At 48.6% G+C, this 27,205-nt stretch overlaps 1 protein-coding gene across 6 annotated transcripts in view; it reads right to left on the reverse strand.

Moving 5' to 3' along the window:
• OTUD7B (OTU deubiquitinase 7B) overlaps nt 1–23,561 on the reverse strand; it is a 36,323-nt gene extending 12,762 nt beyond the window's left edge. Inside the window, exons 1-5 of one of the 6 annotated variants that reach the window (XM_075040808.1) lie at nt 23,426–23,561; nt 18,764–22,651; nt 8,361–8,509; nt 4,217–4,387; nt 3,813–4,028 (exon numbers count right to left, since the gene is read on the reverse strand). In XM_075040808.1, coding sequence (XP_074896909.1) covers nt 3,813–4,028; nt 4,217–4,387; nt 8,361–8,433 — 460 coding nt within the window. In that variant the 5' untranslated portion in view covers nt 8,434–8,509; nt 18,764–22,651; nt 23,426–23,561. Of the gene's footprint in view, nt 1–3,812; nt 4,029–4,216; nt 4,388–8,360; nt 8,510–9,512; nt 9,529–12,576; nt 16,038–18,763; nt 22,652–23,425 lie in introns of those variants that run through there. The other 5 variants (XM_075040805.1, XM_075040809.1, XM_075040806.1 and 2 more) reach the window with 5 other exon arrangements.
• Nucleotides 23,562–27,205: the final 3,644 nt, after the last annotated feature.

Below are 27,205 nucleotides of genomic sequence, written 5' to 3' on the forward strand. Positions count from 1 at the left end.
GGAACCCATTGGAGTTGAAAAGTGTTTAGTACACAGCCTCGGGACAATAGCTCCGCTCGGAAAAGCCGGCTATTTTCACTCAATATAGCTCCTGGCACGGCAAAGTCACAAGCCCGCGCCAAGTGGCATGGGGCCAGAGGAGCAAACTGAGCAGCAAAACAGCGTCTCACAAAAGCTAACCAAAATGTAATGCTACTGTAGGCAGCTCTGAGCTGCTCATTTTTTCTAAAAACCCATTTCACATTGCTCCTGGATGATTTGCTGCTCTTCTCAACAGCCGGGGTGGGGTGCTCTGGGGTGTTTGCATCTCCAGTCAGCGCTTCGGAGGTTGTGCAACCTCTCGTTGAGCTGAGTCGGGTCCGATTCAGAGGGGACACACCTTGGGGAGGCATTTCTATTTGCAGCGTGTGGTCACGCCGTGCCACCCACATCTCCAGCAAGGCAGGCAGAGTAATTTGTACAGATTTCCAGTTACGCAAGAGAAGTCATCTCAAAAGAAACCACATTCCCCAAACCCTTCTCTGAATGTTTTGCTCCTATCAAGGTGGTGCAAATGCCAAGAGGCCTCCTAGAAGTATTTAAAGCAACGTATTTCTCTGCACGTGGTTATTAGGAACACACCCTGAAAGCTCTATGAGAAAGATCTCTGGATTCAAGGGATCTTCCTGCAATCATCGCTTGAGCGGCGAGGTCAGCGACAGTGCTTCTGCCCATCTGAAAGAGTCCACCGGCACCAAGACACTTCCTCTGCATCCAGCACCACGACTCTTACAGGGTCCAGTTTTGCTCCGCTGCTGGTTTTGCTACAGAACATCTGTTCGTCCCAGCAGAGATCAGGAACCTACACCCAAAGGTGTACATTTGGTAAAAGATGGTCATTTCTTCTAACAGGAACCATCTAAATAGGTCACGGTGATAGGAAGGAACAAAGACGGTGCTCCTCCCAGCCCGAAGACATGGATTGACTCATCGAAAAACCAAATGGCTCCCCTAAGGCTACCAGGGAACCCAGCGCCCTAATTACAAGGCCATCCTCTCTGCGTGACAAAGGTAGTATTCCTGGGGATGACTTGGCCTTGTGCTCCTTGGGCTGACGTGACAGATCCAACATGAACACCCACCATGACCTCTGTGCAGTGACTACAGACCACTGGGGCTTTCCCCCACTGCTGAATCACCGCTGGTGGTGAAGGAGCAGGTTCACCACCTAGAACTGAGCAAAAAAAGAGACCGGAAAAGGAGAGCAGCTAGAAAAAAGTGGCATCTATGCTGAAGCAAACTCACTTCATGTAGCTAAAATGAGATAATCTGTAGTCTCCTTATCTAATCTGGACCCCATCTCTTTGATGAAAGCAATACCTGCAGAAAACATTTTTCTTTCAGGATCTGGCAGCAACAAAAGCTTGTTCCGAGTGCATTTACACATTGGTAGCTACTTTCTCCCATGTTTCGGAAAGGGTGGGAATCGAAGGCTTCCAACCAACCCTGTTATTGCTCTGCATGCCAAAACGATGCAACCCATGGCAGCAGGCATCTCACCAAGAACTCGGTCATCCTCCTCTGGGCTGTTGTCCTCCTCTGCAGCACAGGCTCAGCCTCCCAGTCTTGCTGCTGAGGATGACAGCAGAGGGGCCGAAGGCATCGCAGCAGTGGTCCTGCGCCATGGGCAGAGCCCAGCACCCGACTTCTGAGAAGGTTTCACCTGCCTTTTGAAGCAAGGTGGACCCAGACCTGAGCTCGTCTCTCCTGCTAAGGGAACCAGTCTGGCCAATGACTTATGGGCGAAAATATTTGCAAGTCGGATGCTAGGTACGTAAGACAGAGAGGGGTATGTGTACACACGTGCCTCTGCTCATGCATGGGCTAAACCCAGGCTGAAAAGCTTCTCAAACCCCAGGTGATGCATCACCAAGGCACCTATTTCTTTGATTGCCCACTCTGAGACGCGGGACATTTATGCCCCAAGAACGGGGAACCCGTTTGATGTTCCTTCGATGTCGTTCCTGCAGCAAAGCAAGCACGCTGATCTCTTAACTCAGCAGCTTTTAATAGTCCACCTACAGATGTTTATTAAATATTAGGCTCAAGTGCGAAGTGGGAGGTTTCTTGCCAACAGGCTGGGGGACTTTGGAAGGCATGCTTGGCACCGTGTCCCTGACTCCAGGGAGAAAGCCTGACCTCGGAGCCAAGGCAAAGCCATCAAACCCAGGGGTTTCTTTCATTTCTTCCCGATTCTTTTTTTTTTTTTTTAATAGCCTCGGGCAAGGCACCGCCGACTGCTCCTCCGTGTGTGCAACGAGAAAAACCACTCTGCATCTTCAAAATATAGGGCAAAGCTTAATCCATTTAGGTTTGCGACAAAGAACGCTCAGGTTGCGGCAAGGGCCAAATTTTGAGCTTCACCAAGACCTTTTCATACAACTGAGCACATTAAAAGCTTTAAGAGGATGTCATTACAATTTACAGCCACTTTAAAGTGCACTTACTCCATCACAGTGGGGTAAAGGGATCTCTGGACAGGAGGAGAAGAGTATCTGAACATTTATTGCTCTATAAAATATTTGCTTAATCCCCTAAGGACAGCACGTACTAAATTAATAACGGGAGTCACTGTAGATCACAACGCAACGCTCAAAACCCTACTTTGAATTACACTTGGAATATTCTATATATGCAGTACAGCCCTTTAATAAAGATAAACACCCATTTATAACAAATGCACATACATAATGCAGATACACTTTAGTCTTCAAAAGGCATTTTCTAAAAATCAGTTACTTGATGTTAACGTTGTCTCAGCATGCCAGGAAGCATCTCCACCACACGGATGAAAAAGCACAGCCACCCCTGGTTCCCTCACCCAGCATTTGTGCTGAAACACAGCAATCCAATACCCCCCCGACTCTGCTCAGATGTAGACCAGTGTGTTTTGTCTGCATTAGACACGACAGCTTCGCCATCGACAAAGAGCCATGCTGCTGTAACGAGATCACTTGGATCAAGTGTTCATTTCCAAAACATGAGAATACTTATTACAGGAACACTTGAGCAGAAGAGGGCTAAAATTTGACATTAAGAATATATGTTTTCTCTGAAGGAATAGTTTTCTAGGTATATGCATTGGTGACAGAGCAAAGGAGAGGTGTAAAGGCTCCTGAGATTTTGCCTGGTGTCCTTCTGCCCCCCACCCCATGTAAGCTGTCCTGGTAACATGTATTAGGTTTTCTCTGCCAGCATGGAGGTCCCATTCATTCCCCCTCTAAATCTTATTTAGAGGTCACCTAGCAACTATTCAGGAAGAAAACAGCATGTTGGAAAACAAAACCATCTGCACTCGTAAGGTGGTTCCTCTCCAGGCAAACAGAAAGCCAGCAGATGAGTTTTCCTGTATGTAAAACGCATCATCAATCTCAAATGTTTGTAACTGCTTCTAATATTTGTCAGCGGTGATGAGCTGCTGTTTGTGTTATGCAGGAACTTCTTTTTCCCCCTTCTCTCAGCAAGGCTGATGGGATGGCGCAGGGCACAGGGAAGCTCAGGGGGTGAGATAATGCAACTTTTTTTTGAGCATTACCATTCAGCTGCATGAGCGATGACAACATCCACCATTTATTTACATTCAGTGTCTGCAGGCAAAGCAAAGCAGGCTTTTACTCAACTCTTGCACCGCACTATAAAAAGGGATGAAATAATACCTATCAGATACACATCCTTGCAATGGGCTCGCTTCTCTGCGGCCTTAGGCTCGTTCCCATTGGTACTGCTGCAAAACTGCCACCGCCACAGTGTATTAGCAATAAAAAAGCACTTACCAGCTTGCTCCAGCGCCACCAGCATCGACTGCTCAATGAGGTCTCGCTCGATGAAGCTGCGGAAGTCCTCCGTGTACACGGTAAGGTCAGGCAGCTGGAAGGTGCAGATGGGCATCTCCAGCAGATGTTCGCTGCTGCCGTTGCTGGAGACGTGGGACCGGGCCAGGGAGACGATGGTTGAGCTGGCGTGGGAAATGCCTCGAGACAAGCGTTTTTCTGAGAAAAGGAAGATGAAAAAAACACCTCAATGGTGCAGAAGCAGCAAACCTCGCAGAAGCAATTATCAAATCGCTGCCTTCAGCTAGTATTTTTTGGTTGCAAGTGGCTGGATTGCTCCAGCATATAAACATTTCAGGCACCAGAAGTAAGATTTAATTGATCCGTATCATTTTTGTGACACTGACCTTGCACGATATCATCCTGCCGCTGGAGCGGCGGTCGCCCAGGACGGGCTGCCTCTTTTTCAGGGGGTTTATAGTTGCGTCCTTCGTTGAAGGAATGGGGTAGGTTGCCAGCATGCACTTGCCTTAGCTGTTCAAAGTCACTCAGGGCTGCGCTCAGGTCCCAGTTCTTGCCTGGATGGGAAGGTATCAATAGTGGTCACCATCACACAAGAAAGAAATCAAGTCAGTTCCTACAACACTGGAAACTATTAAGAGTGCAGTTTATCACGAAGCACGAAGGCTGTCTAGCCGAAACAAGGAGGCAAGCAGGGTGGGAGCAGCACGACTCGTTCAGCTGGTCACTATACATATGTCCAGAACTTGCATTTCTAGAAGAGATAGAACCACAAACCTGAAGTGCCCAGAAAGCGTTGGCTCTACTGCCCCAGGTTATATGGATGGTTTATACCTCGTGTGTGCAGAGACACGTCCAGAGCTTAGAGGGAGCTACTGCTCTTGTTGCTGGACATCTGCAAAACCTAAACAAAGGTCCAAAGACCTCAAATTTTCACAGAATCACAGGATTATAGATTAGTTTGGGTTGAAAGGGACCTTTAAAGGTCACCTAGTCTGACCCCTCCCACCATGAGCGGGGACATCTCCCACTTGATCAGGTTGCTCAGAGCCCCATCCAACCTGACCTCGAACGTCTCCAGTGATGGGGCATCGACCACCTCTCTGGGCAACCTGGGCCAGTGCCTCACCACCCACAGCGTAAAACATTTCTTCTTGACATCTGGTCTGAGATATAATTTTGCCAGGAGAAGATTCCTGGCTGTAAAATGAAGAAGGGCAGGGTCACCATAACAGCATACACTGAGCACAGCATGGGACCGGAGGAAAATAAACATAATTTTGCCCTTAGGAAAGGGAAATGGAAGGTCAGGCTGTGTCATGTCCACCAGCATCTATATAAACCCAGTGACCAATTGCTTCAGATCACACCGAGCGCTCTGTTTTATACCTCGCCAACCACTGTGAACATCATCCATCATGATGTAGGCACCACTTCTTTGCTGACAAAGCTAACAGCTCTCTCTACCCCACTTCATCACAGGATAATGCTCGAGCAAAACCACCCAACTTTAAAAGCTGATGATTTGTAACACGACTTTTGAAATCTTTGTGAGTGGTTTAAGAAGCAGCCGCCCAATTCTTTTTGAGCTGACACCCGAAATACAGAAGCAAGCAAGGTGCCAGCCGGGCTAGGCGGTATCCAGAAGACTTTTCAGCAGGCTTGTGTCATTACTGGCCAGATAAATTGTTCAGCAAAACAGCCTGAACTTCGTGGATTTGAATGAATCCTTAAAGCAGTTCCATTTCCTTTTAACACTACCCAGCAAGCTGCAAGAACATAATAATAAATTAATGCACTGAAGTCTTTCAGTATGCAATAAATTGACCTTTTAGAAGCCACTGTCTTCCAAAGGCAAGAATACATAGCAAAAAAAAAAAAAAAAAAAAAAGGTCTACCATATGGCTTACATTTAGGAAAACTGATTTTTTTTTTTTTTTTTTTTTTATGAACACTGGTAATCTAGGCTCTTAAATTAGCAAGTTAGCAGAAACTGTAGAAAGAAAGCCAACTTTATATATAGTAACTCCACTACAGGAAAGATATATAAACCACCAATTGGTTTATATGATAGCTCATGGACAATAAAAGAAGTCATTATGTCTAATTCCCTAAAGGAAATAAGCTTCTCAAGTATTTAAATTCTTTTGAGAGATGTAATTTACAGCATTTAATGACTGACTCCAAACGGAAAGTTATTTTAAGCTTTACCTTTTGAGTCAAGGGGATTTTTTTGTTTTGTTTTTGCCTTTTTTTTTTTTTAAATGAAATAATGAATCAGTATCAAGGAATGAGAATGACCCATCAGATTAAAATTAAATTTGCTGTCACATCACTATTTGCTTTAGCATGTCAGCAACAGGAGGCTACACCAGCAACACTGACCTGTTGCAGCTGCATTTCTCAACCAGCAGCCGCTTCAGAAATTGAGAAAAAACCAAAAAAGTTTGGAAACTTGGATTTTAGGGAGCAGAACCTAAATAATTTTGCCAATTACTGTGTCCCCTTCTCCCCCAGTTCTTTAGCTTTGTGTGCTTTCATATGCTGCAATCCTTTGCTGTGGAGGTGGTAGGTTTGCAGCAGTGCTGGAGAGCAGAGTGGTGGAGAAGACAATCAGTCAGAAGACCTGTCGTTGCCACCAGACAGCGACTTCGCTCAACACACACACGGAACTCAAACCGCAGACAGAAAACATGACTTAAATTGCTCATATTGCCCTCAAACTTCACACCTGAATAATCCACTTCATACATCTATTTTATCTGTCTGCTTTCACTAATACCCACCCAAAAAAGAAAAATCTCTGCGTTTTCCCTCATTTCCACCCCTGGAGTTGTCAGGTCCACCGAGGCTGCAGGAGAAATAGCAGCAACTCAGCAGCACATCATGAAAATGAGCCAAAACTACTGTTGTCAAAATAAATCAACCCATGCACCAAGCAGGAGATGGGGAGTTTGAAGGAATTATCTGCTTTAACCTTTTATATCGCAAGCCTAAATATTTCTTCCAAAAGATAATATTAGAAATCCTGACATGAAACAAAGCAACCTAAACCCAGAAACCAGAACATAAACACACCACAAAACCCACAACTTGCCAGACTTCCGCTGAGACGACGCTCAGCTGTGAAAATTTAAAGGGTGAAGCACTGAACCCAGCAAAGCTAATGGGAGTTTTGAAGAGGAAAAAGCTACGAATCAATGCTGTGAGCGTCGAGCTGAGGAGGAGAACTAGAGCCAAGTAGGTGGAGCAAATTGCCTAAAGACACAGATTCTAGCAACAGTTTCAGGGCTTTGAATTCATTATTGCTACAGCATCCGGAGCGGCAGCAGCTGGGGAGCCGGTGCAGATGCTGCAGGAGCATCAGTTGGTCCCAGGTTCAAGCAACCACAAAAATGACCTGTATTATACAAGAAAAGGGATGATAGGAAGGAACACAGCAAGTATGGTCTTGCATTATAATTACAGATTGGTTAATTATGTACGAACAGCTCTGCTTCTCATGCAATGTTTCTGTCCTCCAGCATTACAGCACATGCCAGTATTTTCTCACCATCCTTTTGTCAACATTAACCCAAAGGCAATGCTTGTGAGCAAGTTTACAGCCCCAAAATTAAGCCCTAGTATCCTTTCTCTTGTAGGCTTCCCATCCCTATAAGTACAGGGTGAAAAAAGTTACCTGCAGCCTTCAACTAAATGCCATCGCTAATGAGCAACTTCTCCATCTTATGGAGTTTTTGAGAAAGCCAGTATTACGCTCTATTTTAGGGCAAACATACACACGTAAAAAAAATAGGTAGAGCACTGGAAAGCTGCCAGCCTGGCATGCCAAGGCTGTCGAGGGCTGGCTTGCCCATTTAAAAGCAAACTGACTGAACGCAGATGATGCTCGCATTCAACTCCTGAGCATCCTAAGCATCTCCATCACCTTAAAACCAACTGATCCTGTTCAGTAGGAGCCTCCCACACTGGGAGCAAATGGGGCTCTAAGGGGATGCTCTGCCAGGAGAGGTCACTGGCACCGACAAAACAGCAATTTATATCAGCATAATCAAACCACCTTCACAAGCAGAACAAGATATACCAGTAACAGCACGGTTTTGTCTATATAATTACCCCTATATTGCTCTCAAAATGCAGGCAGCCTTCACCCAGTGCTACTCCTTTGACCCTTCTGAAGGCATCGCTGCTATAAAGAAAAAAAACCCTTAAGTTTTGCTGCTGGCAGCGAACAACTCTCATGAACAGAGAGGACGAAGGAAGGGAAACCACACTCCTGCTTGATGCGTTCTCCTTCCCAACATTTGAAATTCATTACCTGATGGACGCATAACAAGAAACCAAGGCAGAATTTCACCAGCCATGCTGCCAACGGTACCATTTGAGTATCTCCAGCATCACACTCGCCAACCACCAGCCCCGGGGGTCCGGCCGGCAGCTCCCTGCCCCTCTTGCAACCCCTTTTTTCCAACCAGCTCCCCGTCAGCCACTACCTGGCTCTTCCCTTCTTTTATTTCCAATTTTATTTACCTTCAAGCAGGTCTCTGGCTAGTCCCGGCTCTGCCCCCGTTGAGCGAACAAAATCCGACAGGACGATGTCCATAGCCGAGGTCGTGCGCTCATGGATTCCTCCCGGCAGCTGGGGTCTGCGGTGCTTGGATCAGCACCTCTGCATCAATCTAGGAATGAGACCAACAACGCACGTGGCTCGCATTACAAAGTATAAAATAATTAGCCTGGCCAGGCAGCCTCTGAGCTGGCCAGGAACTATCCGATGGCAGGTGCCTCAGGGGGAAAATACCCCTCCCCCCCCACCCCCCAAATTAATTATGCTTTGGGACTGATATTTAACTAATTGATAATTGGGAGAAAAAACACAAATTTTGCTGCTTTCTCCCCGCATGCTAACAGGCTGTAACAACTCTGCTAACAATAGGCATACCAAGGGCTCAGCAAATTCAGGAAAAAAACCCCAATTCTCATTTCAAAGGTGGTGGAGCTTTTCTTTCCAAAATAGTGGCCAAGTAGCCAGGAGAATAAATGAGTTTATTTGGTAGCAGCAAGCAAGCAAAAAGTTTCTCTTCTATACTTGCAGAGAGCTCAGCATCCCTGCCCTCCCCGGGGCAGGCAGTCCTCCTCCAAGCACTCTGGTTGTGCGCAAGGGAAATAAAAGCAAGAGCAAAACGCTGTAATTAGTAGATGTTGCTTATGCAAAACAAAACAAAAAGCCCCTTTCAGGCAAAAAAAAAGCCAATTCCTCTTCTTGCAGAAAAAAATAAATGCACCAGTCAGGATCTCCTTCCCAGAAGGGAACAAAATGAGCCCCGTCCAAAGGTACATTACGTAAATCTTCAGTTTTAGCAGGTCCTAAGATTCAGAAAGGTGTGTGCTCTTGCTGTGCATTCAAATCCTGATTTTCCGCATTCCTCGAGGCAGAAATGGAGAGCAGCGCACATCTGCAGGAGTTTGGACCAGGCAAAAAGCTCCACGGGATTTTTTCTTTGCAGTTAAAGGGTTATGATAAAAATTCTACTGTCAAGGAACAGAAACTGCTGGAAAAAAATTCACCCTGAGCTGAAAATTTGGCACATAAGGAAGAGGGGAAAAATTCTGTAAGGCTGGCTGAGGGACGTGTTGCCATATCGAGAGGAAATCTCAGTGTTACGTGAAAGGCGAACAAACCTGTTTGTTTTCCTGGTGCCTTGCAAAAAAGTCTCTTTTCAGGATTATTCCTAAAGATGAGCAAAACTCCCTGGTGCCTTACAAACATCTCTTTTCAGGATTATTCCTAAAGATGGGCAAAACTCCCTAATGGCACGCAACTCCCAAACCCCAAGAGCAGAAAGTTAAACATCCACGCTTTAATCTGGAATTTCCTGGCTTTGTTGGTTAAATACCATTCTTATTATCTTCCACGCTTGCTAATCATATACTTATTAACTTTGTGCACATAGAAAAACTACTTAATATTCTTTTATCACCGCAGCAACCTCAGGGCTATTGTCAGCTGAAGGCAATCCTAAAACCAAGTGTATTCAGATGGCAAAATTTGGCAGCCGATTCTTGCTCTTGCCCCATCAACAACGTAGGGAACATCCCTAATTAGAAGCCCCACGTTTGTATCCTCTAACCACTGGTGAGAGCTACAGAAACAGCGAACAGTTTCTAAATGAAAACTCACTGCAATAAAAGATAATTTCCTTCTGGTGGGATTGGCATTTAAAAATAAATAAATAAATAAGCATACGCAGCAAAGCGTGGCTTTTTAGGAGGAAAAGAGCAGCAGCACAGCCCACACCCGCTAACTGATGGCATTTGCAGTTACTGAGCAAACTCCCTCGCGCTCAAAAATGTCAGGCAAAACACAGATGGAAAACTCCGGGCCTGACGACACGGCGATGAACTGTTAAGAGAGATTTATTGCCGGGGTTCATGTGAAGGAACATCCTCTCCCTCTCAGTTTGGTTGTTATTTATTATTTTCTTTCCCATGCAAGGGAAACGTGCTATCCTCATCCCTCCCTCCATAACAGGTAGGAAATCCAAGCCCAAAGAGATTTGCAACCACAAATATATCATCCAGCAAAGGCTATAGCTGTCAAGCATGCCCAAATACCCCCCATAAGGGTACATATATACATGGGCAGGTACAATGCTATCGCAACTGCTTCCAATGCTGGATGTAATCCATAAGTGAGCTTTCCCATTACACTGCAAATAGCAATGAGCTAAAGAAAACATACTTAGGACTAAAAACCAGTTGTTTCTACGATCTCTGCAATACCAACAGTTATTTGCAGGACACACCAGCAGGAATTAAGCAAATTAAATAGTGAATAGCCATGACTTAATCTTCCCCAACAATCCAGCCTCTCCTCTACAGCCAAAGTCTGCATGGCAGCCAGCATCACCATCACATGAACTTCACCCAAAAAAGCCGAGAGTGCCAGTTTTCCTCCAGTATTTAATCAGAATGAGATAAAAAGGGCAACAGGATGAAGAAAACAAGTTGCCTGAAGATATTGGACAAACGGCCCCAGGGCATCTGACGTGGATGCAAAGCCTGTGATGCAAAATGCCCTGCCTTTCACGTTTTCTGGATTTTGGGGATGAATTTGCATCTTTAGCAAAGTGGTTTATCAGATATTTATCACACAGCTTTGTCACAAATCTGAAATACTGAAGAAAGCCATTGTATCCCCTGTTACAGGTTTTTCCGTTATCATCCAGCCCATTTCTTTTAAGCTATCCGAGAAATACTTCATAATCAGTACTTAACAAGGAAATGCTACTTTCTAAATATTTACATTTTAAGCTATTCCAAGGGAAAAAGAAAAAAAGCAAACGTAATGCTCTGTACACCCAAAGCTTTTGCTGTTTAAGCTTGTGTGCAAAGTTAACAGCTGAATTTCGAGTCCTGCCTCCTGCTGCAATCCACTGCCCTTGCGCAGAAAGGACAGTGTCAAAATTTCCCTCTTTCCACTAGTGAAGAGCCAAACCCCAATTGCCTTAATTTGCAAAGACTTTAATTAGCACAATTCCCTGCACACTGCCTGGCTACGGGAGGGAAGAACCCAGAAACACCAACAAAGCGTGCTTTGGAAGATGCCACTATCCCTAAATTCCTTTAATTTCCCTCTTAGCAGACACTCCCCAAGCTCCTCTGAGATATCTTCAAGTCTTGCACAGCCCTCGAAGCTTTTCTCTTTTAATTCCCCCACTGGGCTGCAGAGCTGTAGCCACTAACGGAAGGTTTTGGAAAACCGGCGTGTTTTCCTTAATTGCATTTCCAGGTACAAAAAGGAGTCAAGAAAACATATCTCCGAGCTCTTCAGATAACAAAAATCTTGATTTGAGAGAGGGAAAATAACAGCATGGAGCATAACAAGCTCTGAACTTAAGGAGAGGTGACAGCTGGCTCGTGCAGACCAGCATCAGCGAGGCTTTGTTATCAACTCCAAATTAAAACATGCTCTTCAGAGCTTCAAAACAGCGGGCAGGAACACTTGGCAGCAATCCTCCTGGTGTGATAAGGTCCTATCATCACCTTCCCGTCATTTTTTTGGCTAAAATCAAGACTTTCTTGCAGCTTTTGGCACTAATACTACACCACAGCCCAAATCACAACTGCTGCTCACACAGGCACCGTGGGGTAAATGCTTTGTAAATGGCTTTTCCAGGACTGAAACCATGGTCTATGATGAGCAACCCCAAAGGAGATATAGCTGGGGTATCTTGGCAGTATATACTCAATATTTTACCTAAGAAAAAATTCACAGGGGAACTGTCACGCTTCCCTTAGTGAGGTTTTCAAAACTTGGAGGGAAAAAAACCCCCACCAACAAACCCCTCCCCAAAAATATCAAAACACCTTTATTTGCAAAATGCAATATTGATATCACACCTCAGGAGCTGGGGATGCAAAGGCAGCTCTGCTCTGTAAATCTGGAACATTTACATCTCAGTTTGGCCTCATGTGAATAAGGTTTCCCAAAAATTTGCACAGAGGATGAGAACAGATGACTGGGGGAAAACGAGTGCCTCCTTCACAGTGAAATCTGGGAAAAGATTCCTATTTGAATAGCCGCACTGCTGGGAAGCGTACAATTGCACATTGTTATTTGCACCCCGTCAGTAAAACTATTTGGCACAGATGGCGTTGAGCGAAAGCACAGTAGTGGGTGTTTATGCAGCACCCAGCATATTTTGGGGGGGGTGGGGGTGGGGGGGTGCTGCAAAATACGTACATACAGTCACATCTCCCGATTTCCGATGGACAGAAGTTATCCCATTTCAGCCATCTCCCTGCAAACAAACAGGAGAAGCAAGACCAAGGGGCGCAGCGCATTTTTTCCCACTCTCCCTCCCGTTCAGCTCTACCTTAAAACATGGAAAAAAATCACTTTCAAGGGAATAAATGATTTGATTGAAGCACTGGTTTGGTCACTGCAGAACGTGGGGTTTCAGGCTTCAGGTCCTTAGTTGTAATCCTAATCTTCTCTGCATAGCAGCTCAGTTACTTCCAGCTTGCTCCCCTTCAGAGCTGTTCTGCAACTTCGTTATCTCCTTATATACTTTACATTTCTCTCCCGTGGTTCGCATCTGCTCAGATCTCACGGTGAAGCCTTCGAGCTGGTGGGAGGTTGAATGCTTCAACGAAACACCGTAGATGAGGATTATCCATTTCATCGCAGCCTCCTACAAGAAACTGCCCTCCACTAGAAACTGCAGAGCATTAAATTCACGGAAGACTTTCATCCCAACTACTTTTGGTCAAATTTTTGAAACCGTAAGAGTTTATTAGCCCCTCTTTTGCTGATGGATTTTGCTAGAGCACGCAGCTTCCCAGAGGTTTCCGTGTGCTTTGGTGAAAAAATGGCAAATCCCCGGGGAAACAAACTCAAAACCAAAGCAAAAGGCAGTGCAAGGAAGCTAAATTTAAAATACAAACAGAACAAGCCAAAGAAGGTAGAAGAGTCAAAAGAGGAAAAGCTCAAGAAAAAACAAACCTTGTCCTGGTGTCAGTGGCAGCACCAGGGGGTCAGACAGAGACTTCCACTGAGTACGTACCGACCAAGCCCCGGAGCTGACAATGGTGTCAATATTGTCTTTGGACCGTGCGTGGCTCCTTGTTTTAGAAACCACAATGTCCTAGACTGTCAGGAATCCTCTGAGCCCAACGCCTCTTCTGCCGTGATGCAAGCGCTGAACTATGCGGGCGAAACACGAGGGACCAGAGCAGGAGTCGTGCTGCTTGCTTCTTGCCTCCCGGTTAAAAACAACCCCTCCATTCGAGGCAAACACTGGCATCTCTCAGCGTTATGCTTTTCCCCAGAATTTGCCATATCACTGTCCAGATAAAATTGGTTTTTCAGAAGGTTGACATTTCTCCTCCCTCATCCCAAGTACCAGCACCCGTGCCCCTTTCATATGCCCCCAATCTCTTGCCAAGTGCCATAAAGATAAGAAATAAGGGAAAAGCTCAGCACAGTTCACATGGAACCCACGTTCACTCTATTTTCCATTCTCCTTTTCCTTTAGGAACACACACATTTTAAATATGAGCTCCAGACATCGCTATCAGCAGGGCCCCAGCAGCATCTTCAGCACCTCTGCAACCTCAGCTGTCCTAAAAGCCACGCTTTTTAAAGGATGCTCATATCTCCAGGACTCTCTTTATGACACCATCTTACACTTCCATTGGATGCGTCGCACAGGCACGGGATAACATTAGCACTCTCAAACCTCTGGGAATCCACGTATTTTTAGAGCAGCTTAGTGTAACGTCAGGCACGGGTTGCCCTCAACAATGGGGCATCGTCAGGAATCTCATTTCAAAAGCATCTCCCTCCCAACGCAATTCTCCGAGTGCCCACGCCGATAGAAACGGCTTTATTAGGATAAGTGAAAAAACACCTACCCCACAGGGATGTCACAATATTTAGTTAGCTAATGCTTGTAAAATGCTATAAAAAGCTTAATTAAGCCTCACCCTTATGAGACACTGGAAGGATTCACAAGCTTGTTTCAGAGGCAGGAGACAGATGAGCGCTAGGCAGCAAAAACACGAGCCTGGGAAGAGCTTCCATGTTCCAGCCAGGCCATCATCAGACATTTCATAAATAATCTTGGGGAAAACCCCAGAAAAACAGCAAGTGCACTCGCCTCGCAGCCAGAGACCAAGATCCAGGCCAGTATTTTAAACATTCACCTGCAAAAGAGCACAAGACTCAAATCTAATAAATAATAACCTCGTTATGGAAAGGAGCAGATTCTTGCATGACCGACCGCCAACTACAGGACTAAAGAGCCTCCTCCGCTCTATCTCTGCTATCAAAGCTTATAAAAGTTATTTACGACCTGACTGGGTCAGGTGGAAAGGTGTGGATATACTGCTGCCTGCAGTGATTTCTCCATGCTAAGACGGTAGTTTACGAGGCAAGAACTGCTCACCACTAACACCCTCTAGAGACATGCTGGGTGCATCGGTAAAGGGTGCCGGGGTGGCCCGAGGTGATGGGAGCTCCTTCTGCCCCAAAATCGGCTAGTTGGTGGTGACTGCTGCTGCTCCGATCAGTCTCTGCAAGAAGTCACCATCCCCTGCGTCAGTCATCGGGGCCAGCGGCACAAGGACCCCCCCCCCTCACCTGCAGGGAGAGCGACTCAGGCTGCTAATTAACTGCTAATTAACATGATTTAAACACCCACGGCTGCTGTTGGCTCGCACCAACTGCTCTCCAGGGAGATCTGCGGGAATAACAACCTCTGGCACCAGGGCAAAGCCTTTACCTGCGCAGCCGGTCACAGACTGAAGTCCCAGCCCAGCCTGCACGAAGTGAGCAGCAAGGGCATCCCGCTCCTCCGTGCGGACAAGCTCCTAAGTAAGCCTGAATTTAAGTCCAACAGAATTAGTTGATCACATCTCCAAAGGCCAATTAATTCAGTTTTAATTGCTCTTCTCCTCTTGACTTTTAAATATTCACATGAACTCAAGGTATAACATCTTTCCAACTGCATTGGGCTTGAATAACACAGCCTCAAGACAAAGCTGAAAGGTTATTAACAAATTACTCCCCACCTCGAGATGTTTCTAAGAATGTAAAAGCCACAGGGTGTTGCTTAAATCAACACGAGCAAGGAGAAGAGAAGAGGAACAGCTCACGAGTTGCCAGCCCCTCTCCTGCCATGCATAGGGATTTCAGGAAGGAGCAGCACGGTGCCCTACCGGACCCAGAGGTGTTTTGCAGAACTGCCAGCAAATGGTTTCAGGCTGATTCACTGGGTTTGGGGTTTTTTTGGTTTTGGGGTTTTTTTTATTGTCCTGTCCAGAAAAGATGACTGAGTTCATTGCTGCTGGAAACACTTCACCCCGTTTTGCTGTCATGGCCAAACACGCTGTCATACTTGCAGAGTGGAGTCCTCTACGAGCCTCGCAGGGAGCAAGCCATCAGCATCCCCTAACAAAGGAGATGACTCCCCTATGAGAAAACCTTTTTTGCAAACAAAACGAGGTTTCATACCGGACTCAACACCAGACTAACCCTCCCAGTCACAGTGACGTACCAAGTTCTGCTTCTAAAAAACTCTTCCCATGTTCCTGCTTGGCACCTCGCCACACCAGCTGCTTTATCAGTTGTGTGCAAATACACAACTGAGGAAAGCACAGAAAATGCAAGTTTACAACCATACACTCAACACCTCCGATAAGAGCCTTCTGGATTACAAATATTTAGGAGCCTTCATCATTCTGCTTGCTTTTACAGTAAGACCGCCTTGGTTTCTGAAAGCCAATCTTATCAAAACCAGCAACACAGCGTGAAATCTTCAGTTCTGGCACAAAAGCAGGTTGAATAGAAAAAGAAACAAAACTTGGGTTGGGGTTTTTTTTTGTTGTTTTTTTGTTTTGTTTTTTGTTTTGGTTTTTTCCCAGTCTTAGAAAAGCTGCCTGGCAAGAGACACGCAGGTGCTGCACTGACAGATCCCCAAGTCCCAGCTGCATCAAGAACCAGAGGCGAAGCTCAGGCCATCAGTGCAGGACCAGGCTCTTGGAGGTGCCTTAAGTGTGTCTTGATCTTCGACTAAAACAAAAGTCCAAAGCAGGTGTCCTCCTTCAGCCCCTGGGCATCCGTTTCCTGCTCATTCAAGGCAGGAGGACACAGCAACCAAAACTATATTAGGAAATGTTACAGTTTCAGCCCAAGGAAAACGTTTCCTTTTGCGTCAAAAGCCCATTTGCAACCTCTCCCGTTTTTAAACTCTAGCTTTCAAGTCAACATCATAAAAGACACCAGCAACTGAAGAGGACTTTCATCTTCAAGCGCATTTAAATATTCCCTTCGCACCGCATATATTCCGATTTTAAACAGAGTTTTGGGCTGGGTAGGTGTGTTTCCCAGCCTAGTTACTAAAAAATCTCTTTTCTTAAGATTGGGCATGCCAACATCACAGTACGGGGCCAGCAGGCAGCCTTTGAGCCGGTGTACATTTGCTAACGAGGAACACGACGAAGAAAGGGCAGACCAGGCAGGACCAGGCTAGACCATCCTGGGGGTCTTTGAGAGCAGAAGCCAACCAATCCATATGACAAGTTCGTGCCATCAGTGGTTTTAATGCATGAGAAAACACCCGTAACAGAGTCTTATGCCACAACACTCCAAATTTTGCTAGCTCCCCACCCACGGATGACACACAGGATTTTATTCCATTACCTTGGGGCTTCTCTGCTACTTCTGCCCAGGATTTTTAGCACAACATCAGCGCACTCTTCCTCCCCAGCTTGCACGAGGGCCTGAGCACAGCGATGCTTCCGATGGAGCAATGTAGTGGGGAGATTACACCAAGCTGTGAGTCACACCTAGCTCTGAACTGTAATAAGCTCGATCCTTACACAAACAGTATTTCTTGCTTGGTCACCACACCCATGAAAACAGAGAGTGAAAGCCAGGCATCCCAAAGTGCCGTAAGGATGCCTCCACCTATCGCTAATTCAGACCTTCATCCTTCCAGGTGGCAAAATGACAGGCGACGAGAACCTGTCCGTTTGTGCCTCTGCCCTTCAGAAAGGGCCAGCAAGGAGAAAAAACACATGTTTAGTTAACCTCTACGCAAGTCTGCAAAACCTTCATAACAGAAATTAAAACGCTTAATACCAAATGTCCATCTAAAACAAGAGTAAAGTCAGAAAAAATACACAGAAGCAAAGCGACTTGCAGCGTCCTCGCTTCCCACATCCTCTCTGCAGGATAACACAACACCAAAATTCATTTGCTAGGTTTTGGTACAACCTCACCAGAAGCAAATCTGGAGAAGCATAGAGCATCCTGGTCCTCAATGGCAGTATGCAGAAACAGCAGGACTGCACTCCCTGCCCTAACTCAATCAGGCAAATTAAGAGACCAAGGGAAGAAATAAAAAAGAAGCAAGGTAAAATAATTAAATATACCTCAGCTTCATCACTTGGGTCTTCCAGGGCAAAATGGGGAAAAAATCCCAAACAAAACGATCAAGCACCCTTAACTAAATAAGCATTTCACCGGAAACTAATACAACCCGCAGAACAGGAAAGATGGACTATTAGTTCCAGGATCATAGTTTTGAGGGGCTTTAATTTTCTTATTTTCTTGATTTTTCAATCATGTTGAGAACACGTACTTCCAAAAAAGAAAAACAACCAACCAAACATATTTTTAAGGGCTAATGTCAAACCTAAGCATTAAACACAATCTGGAACTCCTGTATTGTAAGCAGCCTTTGCTACATTTAAAAAGGTATTTCCAGAAATATTCTAGGAGCATAAAACTATGATGTCTCTTCCCTAGTTTCACCACGTGACTTTTTTTTTTTTTTTTTTTTTTTTTTTGACAAGGGCAGGAACCTGAGCCAGGACACCAGGGCTTTGGTCCCAGCAGCACAAAGTCAGTGCACAACCTTTGCCAGGCACCTCCAGCACATCCCAGCCTTCTGGGCAGCAGAAAGGATCAGGGGAGCTCCGAGCTGGACCCTCCAAAGCCCTCAGGTACCTTCAGATGAGAACCAAGGCAGGAGGTGCCAAAAATCCACGAGAGATCTAGTTCTGCCAGACCCAGCCAGAAGCTTTTTGCTCCCCACTGTCAGTCACCCACTTTGCTTTGCAAAGCTCTGCCAGAAGGAAGCTCCCATGAGCAAGGCAGCAGGCTGAAACCTACTGAACTCCTAAACCAAAAATCCACCCGAAAACCTGCAATTAGCAGTACTGAACGGCTGACATGGAGGGAAACGGGGCTGGCTCGCTCTCCCTGTAGACCTGCACGCAAACCTTGCCCCAACGAAAGGTCCATGTTCAACCCAGAGCCGAGACGTCGGTGCTGTAAGCAGCCCCACACCTTTGCTGACCAAGCCCTGCTCTTTACTTAACGAGCCTTATCAGAATAGCTACGAGCAAAATAAGCTACTCACATGGCTCAGCTCCAAATGAGCAAGATCTGAAGGTCCTTGAGGGAGGTTCCTCGCTTTCTCCTCCTTCCCACGATGGCGGGGCTCTGCCTCCGTCCCAGCCTGCATACCTGACCTGACGCTGGCAGGTTACCTAACGCATGCAAGAACAGCTGAAACACAGAGCTGGGATTAGCGATGCCGTGCTGAACCTGACCTGACCTAATACCTTTATTATAGTTGCTAAGCTCCGACTAGGTGCTGTACGAGACTGGATAAGGACTGCGCAGCTCTCGCTTCATCGAGGGCAAAAATCAAACTGGCAGATCATCAAACCTCTGTTACCAAAGCCCAGCAAAATAGTTATTCCTGGTGAAAAGGAAGGTGCAAGAAAACCTGCGAGCTCGCCAACTCCTTCAGCCCAAAGAAAGGGCGCTGTGGATGCAAAAAGAAGAAACCAGTCCGCAAGGCAAAAAGTGGAATATTTGTTCATAGATGCGACGGGCAGCCCCGCGGTCAGGCTGGATGTAGCCCTGAGGTCACAGGGCTACAGCATCTCGTGCTTGGTACAAGTAGCTCTTCAACAAGACTTACCGTCTTGTGAAACCCTAGCCTCGGAAGCCTCCTGCAGATTTTTGGCACAATCCCGGCTGCTTCAGGACAGCATGCTGTCCCCACAAATGGGGGTTTTCCAGCAGGGAAAAGGCGTTCTTAAAAATACGCTGTTGCTGAAGAGTCAGAGCATGAGAAAAGCAGCAGTTAAGCAAGAGTCACAGTGAAAGTTTATAAAAACGTGACAGTTTCCATATGCTTAACTGTTTTTAAATAAAAACTTCACCCTATTTTCCAGAGCTACAACCGCCTGCTTCCCTTTGCTCTAAATACAACCATGCTAATTTCAACACCCGCATTATTCTAAAACTTGGGTTGAAGAACACGTCAGCAGCCACACAGGAATGAAGCCTCCAAGCCGTATAAAAGCCAGAAAAGTCTCCAACACAAACGCAGCAGCTTCATTAAGGCTCTACCCACACCATCATCACTCTGACTTATCAATTCCTCTTCGGAGAGCATTTGCGCTTTTCAGAATAAATTACAAACCCTAACTTTCTGTTAGGTCCTGAAGGCTAAACAACAGCTCAAACCCTAACACAGATCACGTATTGCATTAAAAAAAAGCATTGTCATTGCAGTCCAATAATTTGCAAGGATGAGCATGCATGATCTAATTTTCACAAAGTCCTTGCTTCCACTTAAGCATCAACTTTTCATCTCCAAAGGCTGCCCGCGGGAGAGGATGCTTGGTCCAGCGGGGATGAGACCCCAGGCCAGCCGGCGCAGAAGCAGCACCCAGGAGCAAAAGCGTAACCGCATTTGGGGTAAACAAGAACTGATGGTGAGGATCCCATGGCAGCATAGAATTAGTTTGGCCAGAAACACGCCACAATTCACGGGGCTGCGTTAACCACCTCGTTAGGATGAGGGATGGCAGCGGCAGGAACAGGAGGTGAAGAAATGACTGCACAAAGCAGTTTCCTAAAGTCATCCTTCCTCATGCTTGATAAAGCCATTAAATCGTTTGACAAGCCCAGCAGCACCCACTCTCATAGCGTTCTCAGGAGCAGGGTTATACTCCTAAGAATTATAGTAATTATATAACGACCCATATTAGGCTCTCTTCCCATTTTAGCCAACTACGAGGCACATATCTAAAATAAACACAGTTTTCTCAGCAGCTACACGCAAGGAAATTCAGTTTGAGACAAATTCACCTGCTTAAACCAGGCCACTACTATTTCCAGCGCAAACCCTGGTTCTGCAAGAGAGCCCAGCACTTGCTGTCCTCGCCAGCCTCCCATGGGATGCTCGTAATCAGCACCTCCGCAAATCAGACCATGGCAGATTTTGCCACCGATTTTGCATCATTTTCTCCCCATAGTATTTTGATCCAGCCCTCTTCCAGCTGGGTAAATCTATTTTTCTGTCATTTGAAGAGATGGGTTTACAGTTTAACTAAAGCACTGTCAGAGCCAAGGCACTTGTTGAGATATGGGGCGAGAGAGCATCCCTTCCAGTGCTGCCACGGAGAGGAAAGTCGCATCCTGCTGCAACTGCATGGCATGGAGTGGCAGAGACTCACCAGAAACATGGTAAACTCTCAGCAGAAAACTATACCAACAAAAATTGAGGCACTAGAAAGACCACAGTCCTGATCTTCATAAGTATTTGGGCACACAACTCCTCTTCGCATCCCCTGCCTTCCTCTACTCTGGCAGGGATTTGCACACTTAATACCCACCGCTCACATGCCGAGAGCTGACAAGTGTTTCACGTCTAGACCTGTGTTTGGAGGAAGCCTGGCTCCCTAAGCAGGCTCTTCCGAGTCGCGTGCTCATAACTAATATCTCAACAGACATCCCTTCCAGATGCATCAAACGTAAAAGCCGTGAGCTGCTGCACCATCTCCCCTCTCTAAGCTTATTTCTTTAGCAAGAAAAAGTGCCTGTTCAAGTAGTTTAAACATCACATTTCCCCAAAAAATGACACAGCACAGGCACATGCCACTCAAGCTACTGTGCGGCGGCTTTGCCAATACGTTTTCTGCCAAGAATATCCCTTATATTTCCTGGGAAAAGAATGGTTTTCTCTCTATGCCAGGGTAACAACTCGCAGTCAGCAGAAAGGAGCTTGGTGCGGGCAGTCCCTGCTCCGTACAGGTTAAAGCTGCGATGCCACAAGTCACCGCGCCAACTGTTCTATCTTCCTTTTACACCTTCTTTAAACAGCAGCTTTTGTTCTACTGAAACTATTAACCCAAGTCTCACAATTAGCACCGCAAGGCTTTTTTTTACATTTTATTTTAAACACTATGAAGAAAAGAACTGCCAAAGAAAAAACTGCCACGATGCTTTAAGCTCCAACCAACCAGCCCGCTCTCCTCCTGCAACAGGAGTTTGCACGCTCTTTATATCGTGGCGTATAGAAGAGCACAGCTCTTCCAGGGTCAGGAATAGCCGAGCTCCATGCAAGGCACAGCCGAAAGTGAACCCAAACCCAAACCAGAATGTCCAACTGCGGCGTGTGAACGGCAGCGACTGCGATCAGTCTTCGCCAAGGACTGGAAACACGTGGCAGGGTCAGGAAGAAGAAATCTGACATTGTTGGCAATCCGATGCAGAGGATTCCAGCCACCAGGTTTGGCTTTTCTGGCTATGCGACTTAAGCCGACAAGAACATCTTTTTTAGCCCTGCAATTCAAAGTTGAAAATCATCTCCCCTCCGCGCATGCCGCAAGCACATCACGGTAACTAATTATCACGTATACAGCACCATGCTGGTGTTAGCCCATTTTACAGATGGGTAAGCCACGAGCCATGCTCTCCCTGGTGTAGCGAGGAGCCGTTGCCACCTCCTGGGAGGATCCGGCCCGTTACCACGCTCCTTGCGTAAGCGACTCCCACGACACGGCGTTGGTGCAAAGACATTTCCCTTAAGCATGGGATTGTCAGAGAAGCTCAAGCCAGTGAGTCACTGCCAGCCTCCTCGCCCACAAGGAAAGCATACGGAGTCCATGGCTCGGCAGCGAGGCAACCTGTAATTAGCCAGATGAGAAACTCCCTTTCCTCCTGAGATCAAGACGGGTAAACTCTCGGGAGTTGTTTTTAAGCTCATGTCTCGCTGCGGCACGGCTGAGCAACCCGAATCCGAGTACAGCCTTGGCGGTTATGCACAGATCTTCGCCCCAATGCCCAGCGCTGTGAAACAGGCACACGAAAAAACCCAACAACAGCTTTTCACCAAGGCGAAACCCCTTGGCATGAGGATGGATGCTGGCAGCAAAGTTCTCTCCGGTTTGAACACGAAACACGGGATTGAAAAGCCATAGGTATTCCCAGGTTGCCGACGCCAATCCTATTTGCTCCGTGCCGAAGGAAAAATAACCAGATTACGATGATTTAGTCCAAAAATCACCACAAATGGGAACGTTTCACTAACGCGGCGCCCACCTCGCCCATTCCTACGCCCCGTTTTAGTTGGTGCCTGGTTCTGGTGACCTGCGGCTGCCGTCCCGGCTCGACGGCGGTCGCTCCAGCCATCGTTCCTGTTGGGAAGCCGGGATCGTTGTCCTCCCCGTTCCCCAGGGACTGGGGTCGAGCTGAAATCGTCAAGATCGACCCCGCGACCCCCGAAGGCACTGACCCCTCGGCTCTGCCGAACCGTTTCAGTGGAAGGAACTTTCGAGGGGCTGGAGCCGCTGCCCGAAGGGTCTCCACCGGGGGAGAACCGGGGGGGGGGGAAGAGGCCACGGCGGCCCCCGGTAACCACCGCCTCCCTCCTGGGCCCGCGGGCGTGACCGTGGCTGCAGCGGGAGCTCTGCCGTGCACTGAGCGCGGCCCAGGGACCCCCACCCTCCCACCACCCCCACCCCCACCCCCGGGGCCCGGTCGCCACCGGGAGCGGGCGATACCTGGGCACGACGCCCTGACCCCGCTGGCCCCGGGCCCAGGCGTGACCCGTGGGCGCCCCGGGGACCCCCGCCGTTCGCTGAGGCAGCGCCCTGACCCCGACGGGACCCGCTGCCGCTCCCGGGAGTCCCGAGGCCGCCGCCGCCCCAGACCCGGCCCCACCGAAAACTTTCCCGAGAGCGAGCCGGACCTCACCGGGCAGGGGGGAGGGGGGCGTTACCTGTACGCGGCTCCATGGCGGACCGGGACCGGACCCGGCCGCCGAGGCCGAGGCCGAGGCCGAGGCCGCGCTCCCGGAGGGGCGGGAGGGGGGGGGGGGGGGAGGAGGGGAGCGCGAGCCGCCGCCGCCGCCCGGAACGCCGCGCCGCCCCCGTTCCCGCCCGGAACGCTTTGGCGGGCGCACGCGGCCGCCCCGCCCCGCCGGGCTGGGTCGAGCCAATGGCCGCGCCGAGGTGGCTCCGCCCCCTTCCTTTCCTCCCCACCCCACCCCTTTCGCCCCGGCGGCGCAACGGCGCCTGCGCGGGGACGGGGAAGCGGGGGGAAGAGCGACCCCCTGCGGCGGGGCTGTAACACCGCCGGGGGCACGTACCCGCCCCGCGGGGCCTGGGACCCTCCGTGGGGCCTGAACCCCCAGTGTGGTGCCCGAACGCCCAGAATCCAGGAGGCCATGGGGAACGTCCCTTATCCCTCAAGGCCGATTCCCGCTGGGAATTGCTTTTACCACCAGGGAAAGCCACAGGGCAGAGCGGCCCCACCGTGCCCCCCCTGCCCCCCTGGGGAAAGAAACGCCATCTCTCCCTCCTGCCCCACAGTGGGTGCTGGGGGACACACGATGTCGAGCGGGCCGGCCGGCATCGGGGCCTGGCGGGACGGGGCGTCCACCCGGCCAAGTGCTTGGCATTCCCCGTGCCGTGGGTGCTCATGGCTGCAGGCGAAGCACGATGAAAATGTGCCCCGGTGCTGCCGCTCGGGTTATTCCTCAGAGCCAGGAGGACGCGTCCTCGTGAAGCCAAGCCAGAGGTGTCGGTGGCCAGCACGGGGAGACTCGCGATGCCACCAGCTCTGCCGCGGGGTGTCGGGGCGTGCTGGGAAACCCCGGCAGAACTTCCAACCGGGAACTGCCCGTCAAGTATATTTGCCGCTCTGGTCCATCTCCCGCTCAGCCCTTCCACTGCATAAACGCGTTTCCCTTGAGAAAAATGGGGAAAGAGCCCCCTGGGCCGGTGCAACAGTGGCAGCTGGGGTTCGGGGGCTGTTGGGGCCGGTGGCGGTCAGTGGCAAACCCCCAGGCGTGGGGCCCATCATGCGCGGCGTTCAGCTGATCCCGGCACTGAATCGCAGCCTTTGTTCTCCGCCAGCAACCTGGCGTTGTTTATATCTCACACAAAAGGATTGTTTATCATGTCAGGGGCAGAGAAAAGTCCAGTAAAGAAAGAACGGTCTGTGCCGTGGAGTCCTGGCCTCCCCAGAGGCTTTTTTCTTCCCCCTCCCGCTGCAGTGTTTGTTCAAAGCAGAGATCTTTCTGAGTGCCCCTGATTTCCAAGCGATCAATAGCAATGGTATGGCAAGCGGTCCCTGCTGCCTGCACTGGCAGGCTTCGTGTCATCCTCCTCCCGTGCCGCTTGTGTTAGCTGATTTTTCCAGCTGCCTGGAGCGATTGTAAGGGGTCAGCAAGGCAGGCGCAGTGTTAAACATAAGTAAAATCTTGCCTCTTTTCTGCTAGTTCTTGTTTAAACCATTTCCACAGCTGGGAGAAATGGTTTTGTCAACAAGTTTCCCTCTGAGGAGACGTACAAGGCCTCCGCACCCGTCATCGGTAATGCTGGTACCGCCCTTCCCTCCAAAACCATGTGGTGGGCACGGTGACGGTGACGGCTGGCCCCCGTGACGCAGCCACTCCCGGGCTGACCCATGGCCGCTCCGCAGCTCCCCCACGCTCTCCTGGGCCTGACTTTCATCAGCATTAGCTATTTTATGAGTTCAGCACAATTTTTTTTTTATGTCCTCAGCCTGCCTTCAGCTGAGCGTTCACAAGATTTTGAGCTCAGTGGCTTGGCACGCCTGCTCCCCCTTTCACAAGGCCAGCTCGAGCAGTTTCCATGAGCAGGGAGAATGCGTTTGTGTCGTGTCGGCTCTGCTGCAGCCGGGGCACCGGTCTCCCCGGGAGGATCGATGCAGCCACAGCGGCAGCTCCTCTTGGCTAGTGCAAGGGTCTGTGCAAAGCCCGGGCCAGGCTAACCTCTCCCTGGGGGCCTGAGCAGAAGCTGGGCCTGACGGAGAAGCTGCAAATGGATCATGGAGATTCAAACTGCTGACCGCAAGGGTGCTGAATCTGCGCGCAGCCTCCCCGTTTCTCTGTTCACGTCTTCCTGTCTCATACAGATGGGCAAGGGCTCTCTTCTTGCTCCTGTGTTCTCCACTGCCAAACACCCTGTCCCTGGCTGGGATGTCTCTGTGCAACCCCGAACTGCACGAGGAGCGTTAAACAGAAAGCACTCGGGCAAACGTAAGCCAGCGTTGCAGCTCAGCTCCTCTCTCCTGCAGTCATCAGGGGCTGGTCTCCATCAGCTATGCCACGTGCCATGTCCTCAAGCGACTGCGCGTGATTCCACTTACCTACGTGCAACCCACCCCCCCGGGTGCTTTTCTTGGTGTGTTGCTCTTCCAGGCAAGCAACTGTACGCTTCTGAGCATTGACCCTGATTTCATCCAGAGCTTGGCAACTCTGTGATCCTGTCACTGCAATTCGGAGCCTGTGGTGAAGTAGCCTTGTCCTGGGATCCTGCGAGATGTCCAGCAATCACCATCATTCCCATCAGCGGATGCTCTGACAGGCTAAACTTGGAAGTGTAGGATCGTTCTTAAAATATATCTTGGCAGCTTGATGGGAAACAGGGCCTGTCTGCAAAACGCAGGAGCCAGGGAAGGGGCTTTTCAGAGGAGAGAACAAGCAGCAGGCATGGGTCTAATGAGATGACTTGTGATGCAGCCAAGGGGCGACCAGCCGAGCTACAAATGCTTTTCCAACCATTTGTCACTTAAGGTGACACTACTGTAGTGTTATCATTACAGCAGTGCCGTTTGCGTGTCTTAAAAACACCTTCAGCGCCGTTCTCCATCCTCAGCAAGAAGACAGGGCAGCAGAGGAGCAGGCCCTCAGTCTCAGCCTCTTCGTTGGACTTGAAATGAAGGTGACGGGAAAAGAGCAGCAGGCTCAACTCCCTGCATACCTCTCTGGCACAACACTGAGGCAGGGACCCGACATGAGAGATTATGGAAAGCACAATGCCACCTCTGACAGCAGACACCAGCAACTGAATAGTTCAATTCTTGCTGCTCACTATGGTGCCATCACTCATTTGGGGTCACATTCTGGCATGACGCAAGGAGGGACAGCTCCACTGAGCTACGCGGAGTTTCACACACCTACATCAGCTCCAGAGTCTGTTTATGGATTTGATTTTTTTTTTTTTCTTTTTTCATTCAGATGAAAGCTTTCTCAGAACTTCCTAGCTGGAAATCTCACAGCAACTCCTGCACAAGTCACTTCTCAGATGCCAGAGAAATAATAGTGCTTTGCACTTGTAAAGACCCTTTCATCTGAGGATTTCAGAGGGCTTCACGTATAGAAATGCATTAACCCTTCCAGCAGTCCCCAGTTTTATTCCAGTCACAGGAGGCAGCTCTCACTTCTGGGAGGTTAATGGGCTCGTTTGCATTCCCTGTGGGTCAGCCTGGTAAAGGAAAGCGGGACTCCCAATATCCAGCCCTATTTGCCAATAGCAGAAGGTGAAACATCCTGATTTTTCCAAGTCTGGATGGTCTACTGCCAACCACTCCTGTTGATCCGCAGAGTCTGAGCATCGCCACATGTTTATCCTGGTAGGAACATGAACAGAAATGGACACCACAGCTGGGACATGGGAATTGCAGGGTGACCCATGTGATGGAGCATGCTCAGACCAGCCTTGGGCTGCTGGGTTCAGAGTAAAGGCAATGA

The sequence above is a fragment of the Buteo buteo genome, chromosome 11, assembly GCF_964188355.1.
Source record: "Buteo buteo chromosome 11, bButBut1.hap1.1, whole genome shotgun sequence".
Taxonomy (NCBI): Eukaryota; Metazoa; Chordata; class Aves; order Accipitriformes; family Accipitridae; genus Buteo; species Buteo buteo.